Source organism: Mus caroli, unplaced genomic scaffold (genome assembly GCF_978045245.1).
Source record: "Mus caroli unplaced genomic scaffold, Mus_caroli_1 scaffold_9, whole genome shotgun sequence".
NCBI classification, from domain to species: Eukaryota; Metazoa; Chordata; class Mammalia; order Rodentia; family Muridae; genus Mus; species Mus caroli.
In genome coordinates, this window is record NW_028227264.1 from 42,671,766 (window position 1) to 42,694,079 (window position 22,314).

At 42.1% G+C, this 22,314-nt stretch overlaps 1 protein-coding gene across 1 annotated transcript in view; it reads left to right on the top strand.

Moving 5' to 3' along the window:
* Atg5 (autophagy related 5) overlaps positions 1 to 22,314 on the top strand; it is a 94,417-nt gene that overhangs the window by 60,121 nt on the left and 11,982 nt on the right. Inside the window, exon 7 of the mRNA XM_021174066.2 lies at positions 18,160 to 18,277. Within this exon, the coding sequence (XP_021029725.1) occupies positions 18,160 to 18,277 (118 nt within the window). The remainder of the gene's footprint in view (positions 1 to 18,159; positions 18,278 to 22,314) is intronic.

Genomic DNA, 22,314 nt, shown 5'->3' on the forward strand with positions numbered 1-22,314 from the left:
GCTAACATTTATTTTGTACTCTTTAAGACCAGATACTTTTTTAACTATTCTACATGTGTTTATTCCCTTATGTGTTCATATTTTATATACAGATGAGATCATTAAGAGATACTCCAGCCCCTGATACTCAGGGCTTCATCCATCTGGTGATTAGGAAGCCAGGGATTTGAGCAGAGACAATGGAGCCTCTCGGCAGAGCCTGTTCTCTTTCATGGGCTGTTGGCTCATTTCTTTGGTTTTCTTAGCCTGTCGTTGCTTCTTATTTGAAATTCAGTTTGTAAACATGTATATTACCCCTCCCATTCTGTGGCTCCCAGCCCTCAATCCCCTTTCTTCTAATAGAGAAAAGTCACAAACAGTGTGAAGAAACTGAAGCAGAGCTAAAACTTTGGAACCCTCTCTTCATTACAGAAAATTTTTATCTACCTACCAAGTAGGCAATTTTTATTGATCCTATTAAGTTCAATTTTAGAAATAGAATGAGTGCCATTGCTTGTACCGATGTATAAGACGATCTGCAGTAACCTTGACGCCTCAGTCATTAATATGTTATCTTAAAAGGAATTGTGAGGGAAACTGTTTCAACAGTTTCACTAAGAATTTCTTGGTTGTAAGAAACAGTATTGGGGGATGAGGTGATCCAGCAAGGACAAGTACTTGCCATGTAAGCCTGTCAGCCAGAAGTTGATCCCTGCAACCACCATGTACATGTCACAGCACACATGCACACACAACACACACAGCACACTCATCCATGCTGTCAGTTACTGGTATGTCTTTCTCTTTTATCATGATAGTTTCACCTCTCCTTTCTGAGAATTTGATTAAAATAGTAAGAACAAGGTCATTGTAAAAAATTGATTGGTGGTACTTATGTTAAACGTAACACACTTTAAAATGTTCCCACTGTTGAAAATAGAAGTGTGTGTAGTATTCACCACCACAAAATAGAAGGCTGTCACCTATCAGACCTGTAAGGATGTGTTGGTTCCTGATGTTGAGGTGACTGGTTCAGTGACTAACTTTAGTTCTCCCAGCATTCCCGGACATATGGGCTCCTCCAGTTGCCTGAGTTGCCACTACTCTTAGCATGACCTTGACAGTAACAATCCTATCTTAAATGCCAAGCAAGATTTTGCTGAAAGGACCCTGATATAGCTGTCTCTTGTGACTCTATGCCAGTGCCTGGCAAATACAGAAGTGGATGCTCACAGTCAGCTATTGGATGGAAAACAGGGCCCCCAATGGAGAAGCTAGAGAAAACACCCAAGGAGCTGAAGGGGTCTGCAGCCCTATAGGAGGAACAGCAGTATGAACTAACCAGTACCCACAGAGCTTGTGTCTCTAGCTGCATATGTAGCAGAAGATGGCCTAGTCGGCCATCACTGGGAAGAGAGGCCCCTTGGTCTTGGAAACTTTATATGCCCAGTACAGGGGAACACCAGGGCCAAGAAGTGGGAGTGGGTGGATAGGAGAGCAGGGCAGGGGGAGGGTATAGGGAACTTTCAGGATAGCATTTGAAATGTAAATAAAGAAAATATCTAATAAAAAAAAGGAAAAAATAATTGGGATTAAAAAAACTGGTTTAAAAAAAAAAAAAACAAGGAGAACACATTGTAGTCCTGTCGTAAGCAGAAACTATAGAGCTCAATACAACTTTGTATACAGGAGCTAAAAATGCCAGCGCTAACTGTTAATTCTATTTTCCCTAAATAATTAAAAATATACTATTGTTAAAGTAATTAAGATTTTATATTTTCTTCTCTCATTTAATGGGATATGATTGGTATTCTTAATATATATAATTTATAAGAGCAGTCTTAATATCTCGCACTGTTTAGAAGGAGTTTTATACAGTAATTTATCCAACCATATCACCTTTATGTTTCAATATCACTAGATGGCCTTCCTAACGTGTCATAAAATTTTATATTCTTAAAAAAAAAAAATCCTATCTTAAGTTACTTAACCTTAACATTCACAACTATCCCAGCTGGTCAGCTGGTTTCTTCGTCACGTGGGACTTCCAGTCTTCTGAAACTGTACACAGTGCTAGCATTGGGATGCTGCTTCTCAGATGATCCTTCAGCCTGCTGGCAGCTCTCTGCTGTCAGAAATCTGCTTAATCACTTATTTGTTTCAGTAGGGAAAACTGCCTTCTAATTTTCTCCCTGTTCTTCTCATAAGTAATTTTCATATAGCTTGCAGAGCACACACCTGTCTGCTGAGAACAGATTACCAGGCTTTGATTCTTAGTAGTGGTTCCTTCTTTTGGGTAAATATGAGAGTTGCTTTTGGTAGAATTACTCAGACTTTAAAAATACCTATCTGCTAATACTTTCAAGAAGTTGTATGCAAGGCGCTCATTTAGGAATACTAGAAGAGAAATCAACTTAAAGAGAACAAAGCAGGCTGGAAGTGTAGATCAGTGTGGTAGAGCATGTGCTTAGCACACCCAAGGACCAAGTTACTTCCCCAGTACCACTTATACACACACACTTGCAGACATGCAAAGTCAGCCAAAGTAACTTGTATTCTTTCTGACTGAGCCTATTTATAGATAGATAGATAGATAGATGTATAGGTATATGCATATACATATATGAGTGTGTCTTATAAAAATATATGACAGTGTTGTAGAGTCACATCCATTTAGAAATATTTATATTTATTCTTGAACAGTTACACACACACACACACACACATATATATATATATATATATGTATATAATGTACCTTGACTATATCCACCCAAGCTCTCCTCCTGTCCCACTCTGCTCACACATCCCCAGTATGTATCCCTCCTACCCTGGTGTCCTCCAGTTTAGAGTCCAGTTTGTGCTGCCTGCATCACACACCTGAAGAAAAGTGACCCCTTGTCCTAGTGCCCATCAGTGACTAGTAGCTCCTCAGCTGGGGTGGAGCTGCACAGCCCTTCCCCACCCCATCCATGCTGGTATCACTGGCTAGGTTGACCTTGAGATGTGTAGCTGCACTGAAGTCAGAGTGCACAGCAGACAGTGTTTCCTCATCCTCTCTGCTGTTTAGCATTTTCCTGTCACTCTTCCAGGACGTTTCCTGGGGTTTCTGGAAGTAGATTTATAGGTGTCTCAGCTATGCACTGACTGCTCCCTACTGCAGAAAGCAGTTTCTCTGACAGGCTGAAAGCAGCACTGATCTATAGGTATTAACATAAATATTTAGAAGGCAGTTTGACCACATGTTTGTTTAGCACAAACTGCGGTTGTGTTTCCCTCCTGTCCTGCTTAGGGTTTCTCCTGCAGTGGAAAAACAACAGGACCATGCCTACCTTCATCTTACAGTTCCACATCTCAGTCCATCATGGAAGGAGTGCAGGGATGTATCTACCTACACCAGTCACTAAGTCAAAAACATGCTACACAGGTTCCCCACAGGCCAGTGTGGCGGGGTCATTTTCTCAGCTGAGGTTCTCTCTTCACAACTTCTGTATCCCTAGCGACTGTGACCTCCCTGCCTATGGATTTTTATCTAGGTTGTAAACCAGCCATGGATCTCTCCTATGCACCAGGCCTCAGATGCAGTCAGAAAGCAAGTGGTTATTCCTGTAGTAAGTCAGACCACTGGTTAATATTTGCAGGGGTTGTGCTTACTGGTTTTCAAGGCTTTTAGGTTTGTTTTGTGGTCCATGCAGATTGTTTCAGTACATATGCATGTGGCCAGAGCAAGATGCGTACATAGATTATGCTGATCATGAATCAACTCTGACAGCCATACATGAAGCCATTACTTAGGCAGATGCTTCTTGGCGGTTTTGATGAGTTAGCATTTTAATCCTTCATAAGTAAATTTAGTCTGATATAAATATTCTATTGTATTACCTGAGTTGTATGCCTTGGAAGCTGAAATATTTATAATGATGTAGAGAATAATAATGTTTTTTTTATTTTTTATTAGATATTTTCTTTATTTTCCTGGTTTCTCCTCTGAAAACCTCCTATCCCCTCTTTCCTCCCCTTGTTCACCAACCCACCCACTCCCACTTCCTGGCCCTGCCATTCCCCTATACTGGGGCATAGAACCTTCACAGGACCAACAATGGCCTCTCCTCCCATTGATGACCGACTAGGCCATCCTCTGCTACATGTGCAACTAGAGATAGGAGCCCCACCATGTGATTTCTTTGATTGGTGGTTTAGTCTCAGGGAGCTCCAGGGGTACTGGTTAGTTCATATTGCTGTTCCTCCTATGGGGCTGCAAACCCCTTCAGCTCCTTGGGTACTTTCTCTAGCTCCTTCAATGGGGACCCTGTGTTCAGTCCAATGGATGGCTGTGAACATCCACTTCTGTATTTGTCAGGCACTAGCAGAGCCTCTCAGGAGACAGCTATATCAGGCTCCTGTCAGCAAGCTCTTGATGGCATTTAAATAGTGTCTGGGATTCCACTTCACACCAGTCAGAATGGTTAAGATAAAAAACTCAGGTGGCAGCAGATGCTAGTGAGAATGTGGAGAAAGAGGAACACTCCTCCATTGCTAGTAGAATTGCAAGCTTGTACAACCACTCTGGAAATCAGTTTGGCAGTTCCTCAGAAAATTGGACATAGTACTACCTGAGGACCCAGCAATACCTCTCTTGGGCATTACCCAGAAGATGCTCCAACATGTAATAAAGACGCATGCTCCACTATGTTCATAGCAGCCTTATTTATAATAGCCAGAAGCTGGAAAGAACCCAGATGCCCCTCAACAGAGGAATGGATACAGAAAATGTGGTACATTTACACAATGGAGTACTACTCAGCTATTAAAAACAATGAATTTATGAAATTCTTCAGCAAATGGATGGACCTGGAGTATATCATCCTGAGTGTGGTAACCCAGTCACAAAAGAACACACATGATATGTACTCACTGATAAGTGGATATTAGCCCAGAAGCTCAGAATACCCAAGATACAATTCACAAAACAAGTGAAACTAAAGAAGAAGGAAGACCAAAGTGTGGATACTTTGATCCTTCTTATAATGGGGAACAAAATACCCATGGAAGGAGTTACAGAAACAAAGTGTGGAGCAGAGACTGCCCCTCCTGGGGATCCATCTCATACGAATAACACATTTCTAATAGGCTTGTCTCTTGATCTTTGCTTTTTTCTCTTTTCCCTTTTTCTCTCCCCAACTATCCCATCCCCCCCCCCCCTTTGGAATCCTGCTTCATTAATCTGAAAAGTGTTTTTACTACACAGTAAACCCTTTCCTATTTCAATGAAAGTCTTGAAGTTTCCTTTTTAAAGAGCTGCTGAAGGAAAACTGACTGCCTTAGCTTACACTGGGAGCCTCTCCTCACGATGAAGATAATTGTTACTGTAGGCCAGAGCTCACTTCTGACTGTATGTTTCAGGAAACATGGGCTCGGAGAGGGATGCTCTTGCCCAGGTGTTTGTTTTAGCTGCAGATGCTCCCTATAAAACAGGGTTGAGTAGCCTTCAAAAGAATCTGCACATCAAAGTGTGATTTGAACTCTTTGTTTTGTTTTATGTTGTTTTAGGAATGCTTAATGGAATAGAACTAACAAATTTACTTTCTTCCTGAATATACTGTTATGTTAAAGTTTTTAAATTTTTTTTTATAATGTTAGTTTTTACATTGTTCTTTTTTTTTCTTTTAAGTTTTATTCATTTACTATATGTAAGTACACTGTAGCCATCTTCAGACACTCCAGAAGAGGGTATCAGATTTCCTTATGGATGGTTGTGAGCCACCATGTGGTTGCTGGGATTTGAACTCCGGACCTTTGGAAGAGCAGTCGGCGCTCTTAACCACTGAGCCATCTCGCCAGCCCAAGTTTTTAAATTTTTTACTTCCATGCCTTCTGTGTCTTGCATATGGTGGGTTAGTTTTATTGCTCTGGAGTGTTCTAACCACACTCATGTTATATGCTATAGTTGTAGTTCATGTTTTGTATGGCCAGGAGCAGTTCCCTTAACTGCAGTTAATTCTAGGGCAACTAAAATGTTTTGACTGAAGCATTATAAGTAAGTTGTAACAGCATTCTCTTCTCCTCTTCTCTAATTCAGCAAGCTATGCTTAGCTCAGCCACAGTGTATCCTCTCAGCTCCCTACCACAGCCTCCAGTTCTCAGTTGGGCAAATTGTTACTTAAATTATACAAGAGTTACATCAGTCTGGTCTGATTTGGTTTGGTTTGGTTTGGTTTGGTTTGGTTTGGTTTGGTTTGGTTTGGTTTGGGAGACTGGTATCTCCACATAGGGATGTCCAGGCCCTCTATATAGACCAGGCTGGGTCTTAAACTCATAGAGAGAAATCTGCCTGCCTCTGCCTCTCCAGGTCTGAGAATAAAGGCAAGCGTCACTATATCTACTTATATGCATCTATGATGTACACGATCCTGCCAGAATCCTGTTTAAAGTTCATAACGTCCTGCCTTAGCCTCACCTGTGCTGCTCTAAGTGCTTCTTCAGCGTTGTCATCAGTACTACAAAGGAGTACTTCTACATGGGAAAATCTCCTATAGGGATAGGGAAGAAAAGGTCAAGACAAAGAGCTGAAAAGAAATAGCGGGAGACTAGTTAAAATAAGTCATTTACCAGGGTGTGGTGGATTATGCCTGTAATCCCAGTGTTTAGGAGGCTACGGCAGGAGGATTATAACAAGCCAGTGAGTTTATTTCTTGGTCCTGGTTTATTGTGTCCCGACAGAATGCCCAACAAAGAGGATAATTTTAATTTTAGCCATGCCACAAAGGAGCTAGTGCTTCATAGCAAACGGGAGCATGTGATTGAGTGTCTGCATAGACACAGCATTGGCCCATGAGCATCTGGATTCTAAGTCTAAACCTGCTGGCTTTTGAGGTGATGTGGTGCGACCTCCCATGGGCTGTGCTGATCCAAAAGGATTTTAAGAATGAGCTTCAGTGGGGCTGGTGAGATGGCTCAGGGGTTAAGAGCACTGACTGCTCTTCCGAAGGTCCTGAGTTCAAATCCCACCAACCACATGGTGGCTTGCAACCACCCGTAATGAGATCTGATGCCCTCTTCTGGTGTGTCAGAAGACAGCTATAGTGTACTTATTTATAATAATAAATAAATCTTTAAAAAAAAAAAAAAAAAAAAAGAATGAGCTTTAGCCAGTGGGTAGAAGAGCACAGTTTTAATCCCAGCACTCTAGAAGCAGAGGTATAAGCCAGCTTGGTCTACAGAGTGAGTTATAGGACAGCCAGGGCTACACAGAGAGACCCTGTTTTAAGGGAGAAAAAAAAAAAAAGACAAAAAAAAAAAAAAAAACTAAAGGAAACGGATAAGCCTTTCTCTCTCCACCCCTTCCTGGAGGGGTGATTGGCAATTACCAGGAGCAGTTTCAGGACTCCCTGGGTGGCCTCTTATGACCTGCTGCATGTAGTTTGTTGTAGATGGCCAGGAGGAAGCCTCGCCTCTGCCACAGAGAATGCTGGACCATTCCACGTTCCACACCTTTCTATGTTCATCTTTGAAGATCTTTCTACAGCAGTCCAGGCTATCTCCACACTTTCCCTCCACTCTGCAGCACTATGTGTCCCTGCGCCTTGTCACAGGGGTAAGACACAGCTCCAACTTCAGCAGTCACCCCCTCCATGACCAGCTCACCACAGTGTGGTCTCTGTATTCTTAGGTCTGGGAGCATGCCCTGAGTGGTGTCATAGTAGACACTGATGCCCTAGATGGATACATTGAAGCTGTCCTACAATTTACAAAAGCTGTCTGACTTGCTGATCACCAAGCAATTGCTCAGGCCTCTGAATTGATGCTCAGTGCCAGATTTGCCCAATTTGGCCTACATGCAGTTCCAGGTGACAAAGCACTGGGAGAAGACTCCAGTTTCCAGGCTTCCATGGAGCCCAGGAAGACATGTTGTACCAACCCTTGAATGCTGAGTTGAGAGTTTGCATGAAGAGGCAGTGGAAGAGATTGGCTAGGTCTCTGCGACAGAAGGACAGGTACTCCCTGCACAGTGGGCTTTTGTGTATCAGCCTTGATCGGCTTGCCGATGTGTCACACCCAACAGTGGCAGCGTCATTAGGAGTTAGGACAGCTGGAGCAGAGGTAAACCCCATTCTGTGCACCTACCTGGAAGTACCCCAGAGGTGGGGGGGGGCAGGAATTCCTTACTTGTTCAAGGTCATATCATAAAACCCATTCATGGTGACTAGATTTATAAAAGTACTTCAGTTGACCACAGAAGACACTCAAGATCATGAATAAATGCACAGATCACATGGATGGAAGGTGACTCTGGGGATAGAGAGGTGGCTCAGGGATTAAGAGCTCATGTAGACAGGACCTGAGTTAGGCTCCCAGCACCCATTGGAGCAGCTCATAAGCACCTTTCATTGTAGCTCCAGGGGACCTGGCACCTGTGGTGCACATGTACTCACAGTGACCCTGTTAACAGCATGCATTTAGTAAGCATTCATCTTTAAGCTAACATCTTGTGCTTTAAAATCTTTCCAGCTGCGTTTTAATTATCAGGTCATAAAAAATTAAATGAGTTTTGGCAATCAGGCAAGGTTTTCTCCCATTCTGAGAATTGCTATGCTGCTTGTTCTGTTGGGGGAAGTGTGAAATGCTCTGAACTGATAAGGATAAGAATAGTTCTCTAACCCTTGTTTGGGTGCTATTGACCTTTTTTTAAAAATATATATAATTGTTTGAAGGAACTCATAGTTACTCACAAAGCTTGAGACTTCCCCAAGAGGACACATCACTCCTGTCACGTTGTATGAGTAAGAATTAAAAAGAAAGCTCAAACAAAAGCTTTTGTGTGTGGCAGGCAGCAGTGTCTGGCTCTTTCTTCTCCTAACTACACCTGAGTGTGTAGTAGTTTTATTGAGTTGTCAGTCTAGTAGCATGCATGTCTCTCATTTAGACGGTGACAGAGTCATGCAATCATCACTGTACCAAATCTCAGGAGCACTCACTCACCCCTACTTACTGCGGCCACTAGCTCAGTTTCTGTCTTTGTGCTTTTTGCCTGTTTTGGATATTGTAAGAAACTAGGGTGTTACAATACACAGTGCTTTGTATCTTCACTTGCATATGTCCCAGGCTCCTACTTGTAGATCATGATTGCTCAACTAGAGTAATTTTCAGGGGAGGGTCTTTGTATGGTCCAGTGTACAGCTACTGCCAGTTGATAAGCATTTGGATTGTCTCTGTCTAGGGCTGTTCTGACTGTATGCTGTAGCGAGTATTAATGCTGATTTTCATGGTGATTGCTTATGTTCATTTCTCTTCTGTGGGTATTTAAAGAGTACAGTTGACAGGCTATATGCCGATTGTTTGTTTAGTGTTGTTTAGTGTTTCAAAGTATTGTTAGTGTATTTTCCAAAGCATCTTCACCATATTCCTGCCCACTGTGAATGAGGCTGCCAGCATCCTTGCCAGTGCTTGCTCAGTTTTACCCTTTTTAGTCCAGCGTATTATACATGGTCATGATATATATGTGTGTGATTATGTATATGTCAACACATCACACAGTGCACATGTGGAAGTTAGAGGAAAACTGTCAGTGATTCAAGCATGATATAGCCTTGTGTGTTCCCATTGTAGCTCCCAAATAATTGACACAAAGACCGATTATGTTTATTCACAAGTGTTGAGCACTGTGACTGCTCAGCTACTCAGGAATTCTAACCCTCTAAGCTGTCTACTTCCCAGCCACATGGTCTTTACCTTCAGTCTGAGTTCTGCTCCATGTGTGTCCTCATGGCAAATGCCTTGGTGGTCTGCTCATCACAGCGCTTCCTGGACCCTCTGCCTCATGGTCATCTCCTTTCTTCCTCCTCCTACTCCTTTCGGACCCTCTCCCTGGGACCAGAAGTTCAGTCATAGGCTGATCGGCTCTTTATTAAACAATAAGATCATTGGGGAGCCTTCTTTATGTGAGCGATACTGATCCAGGAGATGGTTCAATTCCCATGACAGTGCCAGCAGCTGGACTGGAACCAGATCTCTGGCCTCAGAGGTCAGTATCTGAATACACAGTGCACAAGACCAACCCCGTCAACTTTGTGGAGTCTCGTCTCTCCTTTCCCTTATATGAGTTCTGGGGATGGAACTCAGGTCATTAGGATTGTACAGCAAATACCTTAACCTGCTGAGCCAGCTTGCCAGCCCCTTTGATCATTTTTAAATGAGATTGTCTCTCTATTGTTTTGAGAATTCTTTGTATATGCTAGGTACTAGTCTTATCAGACGTATGATTTGCAAATATATCCTCTTATTCTGTGGATTTTTCTTTTTATTTTCTTGATGGTAACATTTGAAGCGCAGACTCTTCAGTCTTTGGTTTAATCTTTGTTGTTGCTGTTTTTACGTTGTCATCGCTGAGAAAGCCTGACCTAACCTTGTTAGTCCAAGGCTGCAGGCGTCTCCCTTGGTTTTCTTCTAAGAGTTTTGTGCTTTTACTTCATGACTTTTCGCGTGTTTCAAAATAGTCAAGTGCTTTATTTTTAAACTTGCTGGCCTGTAGATTATATCAGCAGTCAGATCTATGAATTACCACTTTTGTTTGCTGCTTCAAAAATTTGGACAAGAATTTTCATATAGTCTATTGATACTTCATTGGGCTACACTGAAAAATTATATACATCATCAAAAAATAATAATATACCCATATAGTAAGCTTCAGCACTCACTGTAAAACTGGTGGAGCGTGTATGAGGGGTGGGCGTGGAAGCTGTTCTGCATCTGTGCAGTCACGGGTTCTTGGCTGGGCTTAGAGTCAGCTTGTCTCCTGGGGAAGATATTTGACTGGCCTTCAGAACAGCCCTACTTCTGAGATCAGCGTGGCTGCTTTCACTCAGACGTTTCCTCTTACTGCTGTATTTGTACAAATTGGAAATGCTTCTAATTTATTTTACAGTAATGTCTGTAAAGATAAAAAGTTCATGCAAAACTACCCTTTGACTTTTCAAAAGAAAATAACTTAATTAGTTACAGGATTCTTGTATTCATCTAACTTTTTAGTGTGGCTTTCAAGACAATTAGCAAACATGTTAAGTTATTAACTAGAATGAAACTTTATGATTCTCTTAGTATAATTTTTTTGGAGAGAGATCTTTAGTGTATTAAGATAACTATTTCTAGAATTATTAACAATACTGTCTTTACTTGAGTCTTTTTCTATAGTCATGCTACTAAATTTTTCATATGAAAAATTAAACTGGGGCTAGGGAGCTGGCCCAGTACTTGATCCATTAATGTGAGAGCCTGAGCTCAGACCCCTAGCACTCACATAAGCCTCATGTGACTGTGTGCTGCTCTAAACCCACTGAGCCCTCTGACGTCACTGACCAGCTTGGCCAGCTGAAACAGGGACTGACTCTGTCAGTGAAAGACCCTGTCTCAAACAGTAAGGTGAGGCTGGAGAGATGACTCAGTGGTTAAGAGCACTGGCTGCTCTTCCAGAGGGCCTGAGTTTGTTTCCAGCATCCACATGGCAGCTAACAACCATCTGTAACTCGAGTCTCAGGGGATCAAGTGTCCTTTTCTGGCCTCCATGGGAACCAGACATGTACATGGTACACAGTCATGCATACAGGCAAAAGACATAAAATTAAATGAATAAAACTTTAAAATGTAAAACATAAAGTGAAGTTATTAAAAAAAAGAAAAGAACAAGATGACAGCCCCTAGCCTATGTGTACACACAAATACACTGCACATACACACAAACAGTAAAGCAAGTATTTTCAAGCAGCCCATGTGTTCTATCAGAAGGCTCAGCATCATAGATTCCTGTCTTCCGTAGTCCACCATGCTACTCTGCACCACGTATATTATAGTGAAAGGATGTGAGGAGTACACAAACTGTTAACTACATTTGCTTTAACTATTATGTGGCAAACTGTATTTGGCATTGTCTAGACAGAATTACAAGTGTAATAATTTCAATGAGACAAAACACACTTTAAGCCAGATGTGAGGATGTATTTGGATGTATGTGTGTCATTTAATCAGAGTCTCAATTAAGACTCTGCTGCTTTGGAGATTAAGTGTTCCTGGCTGTAATAATGACAGCTTCAAATCTAATTATTATTTCTTGATGTTGTCGGGACTATTGAGAGGGGCCTGCAGAGTATTTTAGCCAGCCCACTCACATTTCCCTCCATAAGGCATGAAAGGCTTGGGGCCCGCTCACCTCCCCCAGAGACTTGACTGTAAAGTCCTCAGCAGTGTTTAAACCTCTCTGTTATTTTTATTGAATACATCTTGTAATTGTGTGTATTCTTAAGCTAATTTAAATATGAACCTGGTTCTGAAAGGCATGTGATGCACAATTTGACATGCATGAATTTATCTGCTGTGACAGTTTGAAGCCTTCATCAGGTTACTGTTGGTAAAGTCTGACAGTGCGCCTGTGTAACGCGCTTTCTTTGACTTTGTGCCATGAGCACTTATTTGAATTAATAAAGTATCAAAGGAAATTGAAGGAGACTGTTAATTACTTTTGATTCTCTCTGTAATTGTTTCTGTAACAACTACTGTTCCCTTTTATTTAATAGTGCTTTAAAAGTTAGGAGTGAAAAGAGTTAGCCTTTGTTACCACATACTGCATTGTTCAGTCTGCATTTTAGGAATGATCTATCTTACTATCATGTCATAATAATTAATGATAGGTAGCATTTCCCAGCTTATCAGACTGAGGAGAGGACTCCAGTGTTGGATTTCCCTTAGAGGCAGTGCTTTGTGTTAGGAGTTGGGATTCCAGTCACACTTGTCTGTTCTGCTGTGCTCTGCACACTGGCCCTTAGCTGGGGTTTCTTATCCACTAATTTCTAACAAGTGCTGTTACTCCAGGTTCCCATGAATGCTGAAATGTGATTATCTCTTTCTTCATTAAAGAATAAATCAAGCTCTGTTATGAGTTGGAAGCTTGAGGCCATCTGGATTTCTCCTTGGTTTTCATCGTCTTTTGAATGTGCTGTGCAATTAACTGCTTTCACTCTATACCTGCTAGGGTGTCTCTCACTCTTAGAACGTTACCTTATGTAACTTGTTAGGGTTTGGGGTTTTTTTTGTTTGTTTGTTTTTGGTGGGGTTTTTTTTTTTCTCTCTATTTTTGTTCTTGTTGGTGAGTTTGTGGGTTTGATTTGCTGGCATCTAGTGGCCCAGCCCTGCTCGTGGTAGGCAAGTGCTTTTATCACTGAGTTGTGTATGACCCAAGCCCTGGGTGAAGCTTTGTGTTCGGCTTTCTGGTATTTCCTCACCGCACCCAGTTTGCGGTTCTGCTCTCGTGTACTACGGTATTACAGTCACTTGCGTGTGTGCTATCCATCGATCCATGAGTTGGCATGAGGATGCCCTCCAAAGTACAGGACAAGTCTTTACTGAGCAGTCCTGGTACAGGACACTCGGGATCGTAGGTGAGCCAGGCTCCTACTTGAACATTTCTCCCTGTTCTTCACTCACACTTTTGTTACAAACACTCTCTTAAGCTATTTTTTAAAAAGAGGAAACATCACTGCCCTCTGCAGTTCTCCTTATGCCAATCATTGTGATGTCCCTACCATTATGAATGGAATGGAAGTAGCTATGGTTTACTATAGAGTCTTTCATTGGCATAGGAAAAAACTCATTGCTAGCAAGGAGATCTGGTGACCTAGCAATTGTCGAGGTTTTTAATTTGGGAAAGTATCATTTGTGCAGAATTGAGTTTTATTATTTTTGAGGATTTTTAATTTAAAACATAGTTATTCTAATGTCTGGGTGATGTTACAACTTCAGGGGACTACTGCTAGGAAATTCTGCCCAGCCTTTAGTAAGTCAGTCCCTGTCATCATTAGGTTATGCCTAAGCAAAGTCTTAAGTAGAAGTCTCTCTAAAACACTGTTCTTTCTTTCCTTTGAATTAAAGCTGTGTCTAAGTTTTGTTGTCCTGAGCATTCTTGTTTTACGACAGAATTTTTCCTGGGAAGACACAACACACAGGTATATTCACTCCAGATAGGGATTTATAGCAGAGTGAAGTATAGACACCACCAAAGTCCAAGTTTATGAACCAGTAGGTTTATTGGGGATACTTACAGAAGTGTGGCTAAGGGGCTACTCACTGGAGCAGAAATGGCTCAAAGACAGCTACATCACCAATGCCTTCCCAGCATGAATGGGAGGTCACAAAAGCTAGGAACCTGGGACACACTGTACAGCCTGCAGGCAGCTCAACTGATTGCAGAGTGTCCTTTCCAAGTTCTTCAGTTGGTCTAAACCCCTTCCAGGCAGCTGGTCTGGTCTCAGTCATCTTTGCCCCTCACCTTGTCTGATTGTCTTTGTAGCTCAGCTTCCCTTTAAGGAATGGGACTCTTAGTTTTTATTCTTTACAGTGGCAGGAGAGGCCTAGTGAATCTGGTCAGTTTCAGGGACTTCCTAAAGCTATTTTGAATTGTCTTTCTTCCTGCTTGAGCTTCTCTGCAGGGTAGAGTGTTTTGCCCTTATCTGTACACAGCCATGTGTGTTTGTAATGTAGTTACTTTTGGAGAAGTTGGGTCATTGTGACCATAATTCTATAAGAATGATAACCACCAGCTAGTTCTTTATCACATCAGAGTCTATACTCTTTAACAATACCTTAAAAATCAAGAATAGATGCCTGAGACGCAGACTTGATCATAGTTTGTGAGAGTGTCTCTTACACTGTTTATGTGTTTTCTAATCTCTAAATTACCAGGTGAGTCTAGGAAATTGGCTGCAGTGAACTGGAGTTGTCCTGTTGGCACTGATGCAGTATTGGCTGATGGCCTTGGCTGTGTTTGGTAGCCTTTTTCTTTTGCATTTTCTCTGTGATGGATACAAGCAGCACTTCCCTTTGGAGAACTGTCTTGGTCACCATTTTATGGTGTTGTGTTAAGGTGTGTTACTGTGGAAAGATTTATTGTTACTGTTCTGGGATAGTGAAAACAGGAGCAATACTGAGAAGTAACAGGGCATGTGTTTTTCAATACTGGAATTAGAATTTCCTTTTAACATGTAACCATCACTATTTGGCTTTTCCTGTTTTGCCTGTTGTTTTTAAGTAAGTTTTGTAACTCAGCTACCTCACCTTTCTGCTGCTAATTAGGTATGAGTGACAACAGGATCCTGTAGAGTTCACTCTGGCAGTGCTGCTGTCCACATCCCTGCCATCCCACCCAAGCCTGATACACCTTCACTTCGTCTCCCATGCTGCTCTCCATTAGTGTGGAGAGAGAAAAGGTGTCTTTCATCAGGTCACTTCCCTTACTAAAGGTCTTAAAAGCCTCTTGGTGACCTGGAAGACCGACAGTCCTAAGTGGGTGGTGGCGATGTTAAGTGATTGCCCTAGTCCCTTTTCATTTCTTTTCTTCTGAGGCTTTCCTAACTTTATTATCTTTGTGTAGTTGATCAGTTATCTAGACATGATAGGTTGGGTTTTTTTTTTTTAATGTGTATACTAAACTATAGGCTTTATAAATAAAAAGATAACAATAAATTTTAACTGTGGACCAGTTAGTGAAGAAAACCAAATTATTTCTGATAAGTGTTGCTGAGCTATTGTTTTGCACAATTTGTTTTTATTATTGCTATAAATTCTCAGCTGTGTTGTTCACATCCAGTTTTTAGCATTTATTGTATATCCCTTAAATTGCTCATAGTTACATGGTTATTACTCATGTTTTAGTTTCTGTTAGTTCTTTCAAAAATGTTAGCTGTTTCAAGAAGCCTAAGAACTTCCTCTGATTAAAAGCATAATATCCCCAAAGGACATTTGAAGTCATAGTCTTAGGTTAGACATAATTTTGTTCTTAGACATTTTGTGACTTCTTATACCAGGAGGCTTAAAATTAAAACTTAATCTCATAAAATGGACTAACAATTGAGGTGAAAAGAAATAGTTTTCATTTCTTAATTTGTGCTTGGCAGCCTTCCAACAACACACAGAAGAAATGGGGGTGTTGAGCCAGTGTTGCACCCCAGCTGCAATCCCAACACTAAGGAGCGGAGTGGGGGTGGGGTGGAAGTGCCAGGCCAGCCAGAGCTACTGGATGGCAGAGCTTCTGTACTCTGGTCACTCATGAAAGGAAAATAGTCTTAAAGTGAGCAGAGGAGTGTGCCTCTGAGGAGTCAAGTCTGTCGTGATGACTATCCTGAGGCCTTGTTGTTGAGGAGTAAAAAGTCTATCTGGTGACTGGTAACTGTCCTGATGCTTTGCTGCCCTGTGAACCTGCCACTCTAACAGTAGACTCTTTTGAGAAATTTTCTGTTTAGTTCAATAGTTAATCAGGGTTCTTTTGGGGGCTTGTTTTTTAAAACTATTTTTATTTATACTTGAACAATTTCATATGAATGCAGCTACCTTGATCATACTTAAACCAAATCCCAGTATTTCCATTTCCTTCCATGGCTTCTTTGTTGTTGTTGTTGTTGTTGTCCTCCTCTTCCGCCTCCTCCTCTTCCTCCTTCCTCTTCCTCCTTCCTCTTTCTCCTTCTCCTCTTTCTCATTCTTCTCCTCCTCCTCCTCCTCTTTCTCCTTCAGTAACTCTCTCAGTTCAATTAATGCTGCCTGTATGCACATAGGTGTGGGGCTATCCACTGATGCAAGGACAACCTCCCATCAACCACACACTCGAAGAATAATGAGTCTCTTTGAACAACCAGCAACTGTCAATAACTCCTCAGCTCTGGGTAGAAATCACTGAGCGCTCCCTCCCCTATCTATGCTGTAAAGTTGACTGGTTTGGACTTGTCCAGGTAACCATAGCTGCTGTGCATTCCTGAGTACACTGTCCATGTCACATCCAGAGGACATCATTTCACCACACTCCTGCATTGTCTGATCATGAAATTCTTTCTGCCCTCCACCACCCGCAAAATACATACTTCTGTGAGTTGTGAGCCTTGGGACTAAGAGGGTTGATAATAGACTACCTATTTAGGGATGGACATCAGTAACTTACTCTCAGGGCTTGGACCAGTTATGTGTCTCTGTATCACTGCCTACTGCAAGAACCTTCTCTGACCACAGTTTAGAGCAGCATTTATCCATAGGTGTAAATATAAGCATGTAGAAACAAGTTCAACAATGTGGCTGTTTAGCACAACAACCATAGTGTGTTCTCCACTAGGGCTGGTGGCCTCCCCAGCCAGGGAATATTGACCAGGTTTACAGAGCAAGCCTTGGGTTTAATCAGAAAGACTCCCATAAAAGTCAATGCCAGTATTCAACCTCTTGGGCATATCTTGTGTGACAGGTCAGTATTGCTGCAGGGACCACCACTGGGTAATGCTGTTGATGATTTTTCTCCCCCAGTGGCCTGTGTAGCGCCTTCCAGCACTAGGAAAGCTAGCCAGCAGGGAAGAATTTTCAGGTCAGTTCCAAATTGATTTCTCTATGTCCTACAACTAGAATGTGCGGTGTCTTTAGCATTATAGCCTTACTGTCTAGTTATGGTGGGCAACCAAGAGCAATGGCAGGACCTTGTGTTGTTTGGGTAGTCTGTGGGGCTAATAACTTGCAGGGAGATATCCCATACCTAGTACTGAAATCCTTACCTCTGTCAAACCTTGGATTCTTGATATGAATTCATTGTTATCAAATGTCTGTTGCCCTACTTAACTCTCTTACAAAAGACTCATTTCAAAACCTTCTTTTTAAAGATTGAAAAACGTTTTTTAAAAAATGTGTGTGAATGTTTTACCCGTGTGTATGTGTATATGGCACAGACATACCTGGTTCTCTTGGATGCCAGAAAAGATGGTAATTCCCCTGGAATTCCCTGGAACAAGAGAGACAGATGGTTGTGAGCCACCCTTTCGGTACTGTGATTCAAACCTCAGTTCTTTACAAGAGCAGCCAGTACTCTTAACCCCTGAGTCATATCTTTAGCCCCTTGGAAAACCTGGAGCTGAGGACTGCTTCTGTATTTGGTGGTTGTGTTGTATCACTTAAAGTGTCTGAGATTCCATACTTGCATGAGTTTGATTGACTAGCATTTATGCTAGCCTTTGCCCAGTGATCTCACACCACTGATCCTTACTGTTATTATCTGCATTCATGGTTACCCCACAGCAGAAGACACTAATGTCAGATCATGTTTGTGATCTATGGGTCTGTAGTCAGCAGCAACAGCAACAGACTGACTTGCTTGGGTTTTTATTTTCCCTATAGACCACGACTGAGCGGCCTTTCATTCAGAAGCTGTTCCGGCCTGTGGCCGCAGATGGACAGCTGCACACACTTGGAGATCTCCTCAGAGAAGTCTGTCCTTCCGCCGTCGCCCCTGAAGGTAAGGCACTTAGCAGCTGTGACACATCGCTGCCGTTTTCTCTGTGAAACCTTTGATTTCTGAGGTTAAGTGAGTATTCTATATTGGCACATTTTAGGAAGAATTGTCCTTACCTTTTAAGGTAAAATCTTTTGTTTTATAGCAATTGTCACAAAACCCGAAGTCACTTCTGTCTGACAAAATAAAATATACTTCCTGTGCTCTGGGGCTTTGTAAGTTCTATTCTCATGAATTTGTATACTTGAAAATCAGTTCACATAAACATGTATTTGAGATGCTTGGCACTCAGAGTGTTCCAAATTTCTTTCAGAAGTTGAAATATTTGCATACATGTAATGAATTATTTTGGGGATAGAATGCAAGCTTAAATGTCAAATTTGTGCACACATATCCACCTACCTATACGCACAGCCTAAAGGTGATTTCCATGGTATTTTTAGTGTGCTTACATTTTTATGTGCGCTGTCACGTGCGGTCAGCTGTGGAGTTTTCCACATGTGCTGTTGCCTCAGTGCTAAAGTCAGTGTGGGCATTTCAGATTTCCACACGAGAGCTGCTATAAATGTGTACATGCATACACACATGCATATGGACATAAATGCAGGTGTCCTGCTGCTTTTCGCACCCAGCCATTGCCCATTAACTCAGTAGTTTGCAGTTTCAGCCTCGTGGTCTATTACAACATTACTGATTACTTTTGTAAGAGGAATCGTCAGCCATGTACAGCATGTTCATTTACACACCAAGCAGGCTTTCTCACTTAGACCTAGGAGGGAGGAGGTAAGGAATTATTAAACATGAAAGCAATACTTCAGTAGTTCCTTATCTAAGGAAGTGGTTTTCCTGAGAAATAGAATTAGAGCCAGTGTAGGCATGGAGACAGGACTAAATCAGAAAGGGTGACAAAAGCACAGCATGAACCCAGCAGAGTTACTGAAGACAGACAAGACTTACTGGTTTCAGAGGGTCACTTGCCTCACCTTAGCGCCTAGACTAAGTATCAGAGCGTCTCATGGTAAGTGTTCACTAACCATTGGAATTCCTGAAGTCCTTGTGTAAGGCTTAGCTCAAGCGGTATTATTTATGATAACTAATTTGAGGTAACACTAAGTTTTTGTTTGGCCTTGGTCACAGTCCCACCTCACTCTTTTATAATGTTAGCTTTCATTAAAGGCTTCCTGCCATTCAATATATTTGATATCTCAGCAGCTTTTTAACGTAAACTCTACAAAGCTCAGGTCAGAATTTGGAAGAGAACATTTTTGTCCCCTCAGAGTGTTCCCTTCTGCACACTTGGAGCTGTTAGCTGTAAGCAGCCATTGCTTGACTGTCTGTCTCTATGATTTGCCTTTTAAAATTCACTTCCTATAAATCGAATGCTATGCTAAGTAGGCGTGTAACCCAGCACAGTGGGTTGTGTTGTTTGTCTCAGTGGCTTCTTTTCGTTGAGGAATACTCCTGCTTAGGTGGAATGTCACCGAGAAGTCTTTACAACTTTTTACCTTTCTGATTAATTCAGCTGTGAACATTGGCATGGATCTTTCCTGGAACATCTTTTCATTTCCAGGGTAAATTCCCAGAGGTGGGGTGACTGGGACCAGCAGACAGTGTGCTGGCCTGCTCACCGTCTCTTCCCTGCCATCCCCCCACGGGACTCAGGAAGGCTTCGGTTTCTTCACACCGGTGACATGTTTTATAGTGTCGGCATCTCACAGTGATGGCTCTCCGTTTCCCTCATTTAAGTTTCCCTACTGATAACTCTGTCTGCTGTGTTTATTTGTGTAAGGAAGACAGGCTATCTGGTGTGCTGAGTAAGCGACGGCTGTCGGCTGCAGAGCTGCAGCTTCTGATCACAGGCCCTGATTTTCTCTCCCAGGTGCCTTGAACGAAGTGGCCCCCATTTTATTATTTTCCCAATACTCTGTTTTGAGAAATATTTTATATTCTGGAAGAACTTGGGAGGGTTTTTCCCCCAAAAATCTATGGTCTGTCTTTTTATTAGATATTTTCTTTATATACATTTCAAATGCTATCCCGAAAGTTCCCTATACCCTCCCTCTGCCTTCCTCCCCTACCCACCTACTCCCGCTTCTTGGCCCTGGCATTCCCCTGTACTGAGGCATATAAAGTTTGCAAGACCAAGGGGCCTCTCTTTCCAGTGATGGCCGACTAGGCCATCTTCTGCTACATATGCAGCTAGAGACACGAGCTCTGGGGGTACTGATTAGTTCATATTGTTGTTCCACCTATAGGGTTGCAGACCCCTTCAGGTCCTTGGGTACTTTCTCTAGCTCCTCCATTGGGGGCCCTGTGCTCCATCCTATAGATGACTGTGAGCATCCACTTCTGTATTTGCTAGGCACTGGCATAGCCTCATACGAGATAGCTATAACAGGGTCCCTTCAGCAAAATCTTTATGGCATATGCAATAGTGTCTGGGTTTGGTGGCTGATTATGGGATGGATCCCTGGGTAGGGTAGTCTCTGGATAGTCCATCCTTTCGTCTTAGCTCCAAACTTTGTCTCTATAACTCTTTTCATGGGTATTTTGTTCCCTATTCTAAGGAGGAATGAAGTATCCACCCATTGGTCTTCCCTCTTCTTGATTTTCTTGTGTTTTACAAATTGTATCTTGGGTGTTCTATGTTTCTGGGCTAATATTCACTTATCAGTGAGTGCATATCAAGTGACTTCTTTTAGGATTGGGTTACCTCACTCAGGATGATACCCTCCAGATACATCCATTTGCCCAAGAATTTCATAAATCCATTGTTTTTAATAGCTGAGTAGTACTTCATTATGTAAATTTACCACATTTTCTGTATCCATTCCTCTGTTGTGGGACATCTGGGTTCTTTCCAGCTTCTGGCTATTATAAATAAGGCTGCTATGAACATAGTGGAGCATGTGTCCTTCTTACCAGTTGGAACTTCTTCTGGATATATGCCCAGGAGAGGTATTGCTGGATCCTCCAGTAGTACTATGTCCAGTTTTCTGAGGAACCTCCAGACTGACTTCCAGAGTGGTTGTACAAGCTTGCAATCCCACCAGCAATGGAGGAGTGTTTCCTTTTCTCCACATCCTCGCCAGCATCTGCTGTCACCTGAATTTTTTATCTTAGCCATTCTGACTGGTGTGAGGTAGAATTCTGATGGTTAAATAGTTTTAATTCTGATGGAATTGTATTCAGTTTTTAATGGGTTGTGTTTAGGGCTTTTTTTATAATGTCTTCTAGTAAGTAGATAATATATTTGTGTGCTTATAAAATAAAGTTGGTGTGAAGGAGCTCAGAGCAGTCTCTCTGCCTTGGGTCCCGTTTGGAGGCCCAGTGGCATTTCCCCATGCATCTAACTCCTGTCGCCTCAGGTTTTGGAAATTGAGAACCTTCGTTGGTTTTTGAATACTGTTCCCACACTAGTTAGAGGATGACAGGCCTCCGAGTGTCTTCCCTGCATCCCAGGTTGTGGAACAGAAACTGATTTCCTCATTTGAACTGTGGTGAGGCCCTGCCCATGTTCTCTGTAACCGCCCTCTTTCCTCGCAGGTGGTCTACAACTCACTGTACAGACCACAGCCATCCTCCTGTCTCTGCTTCCCAGGTGCTGGCCTACAGACATGTGCTAACATGCTTAGCCATAATCTGTTTCCAGAAATAAGTCATTTAGGTGTATTTCTTTAAATGGCCCTGTGGGATCCTTGATTACTGAGTGTGAGACCATCACATTAAACCCAGTCTCCAAAGTCTGTAGTGAGTGGCCTGTGTTTGCTGCAGGGTAGGTACACTTGTGCTTTGTTTAGTAAAAGTAACTTTAATAGTTCCTTTTAACCCGAGCAGTAGGGTTTGGAATTTTGATTTCTTTCACTGACTTGCTGTATGAGCTCATCTATTTCCTGCTGGCCAGTTTCTGGCTGTTAGGAGTTGCTGAGGAAGGTTTCAAGTGAGGGCTGGGGGGAGTCAGAAACACCTTTGCATCTGTACAGAGCTGTGGCCTTTGGGTTCAGTTAGCCCAGGCTTTGCATCCCTAGACATTCCAATAT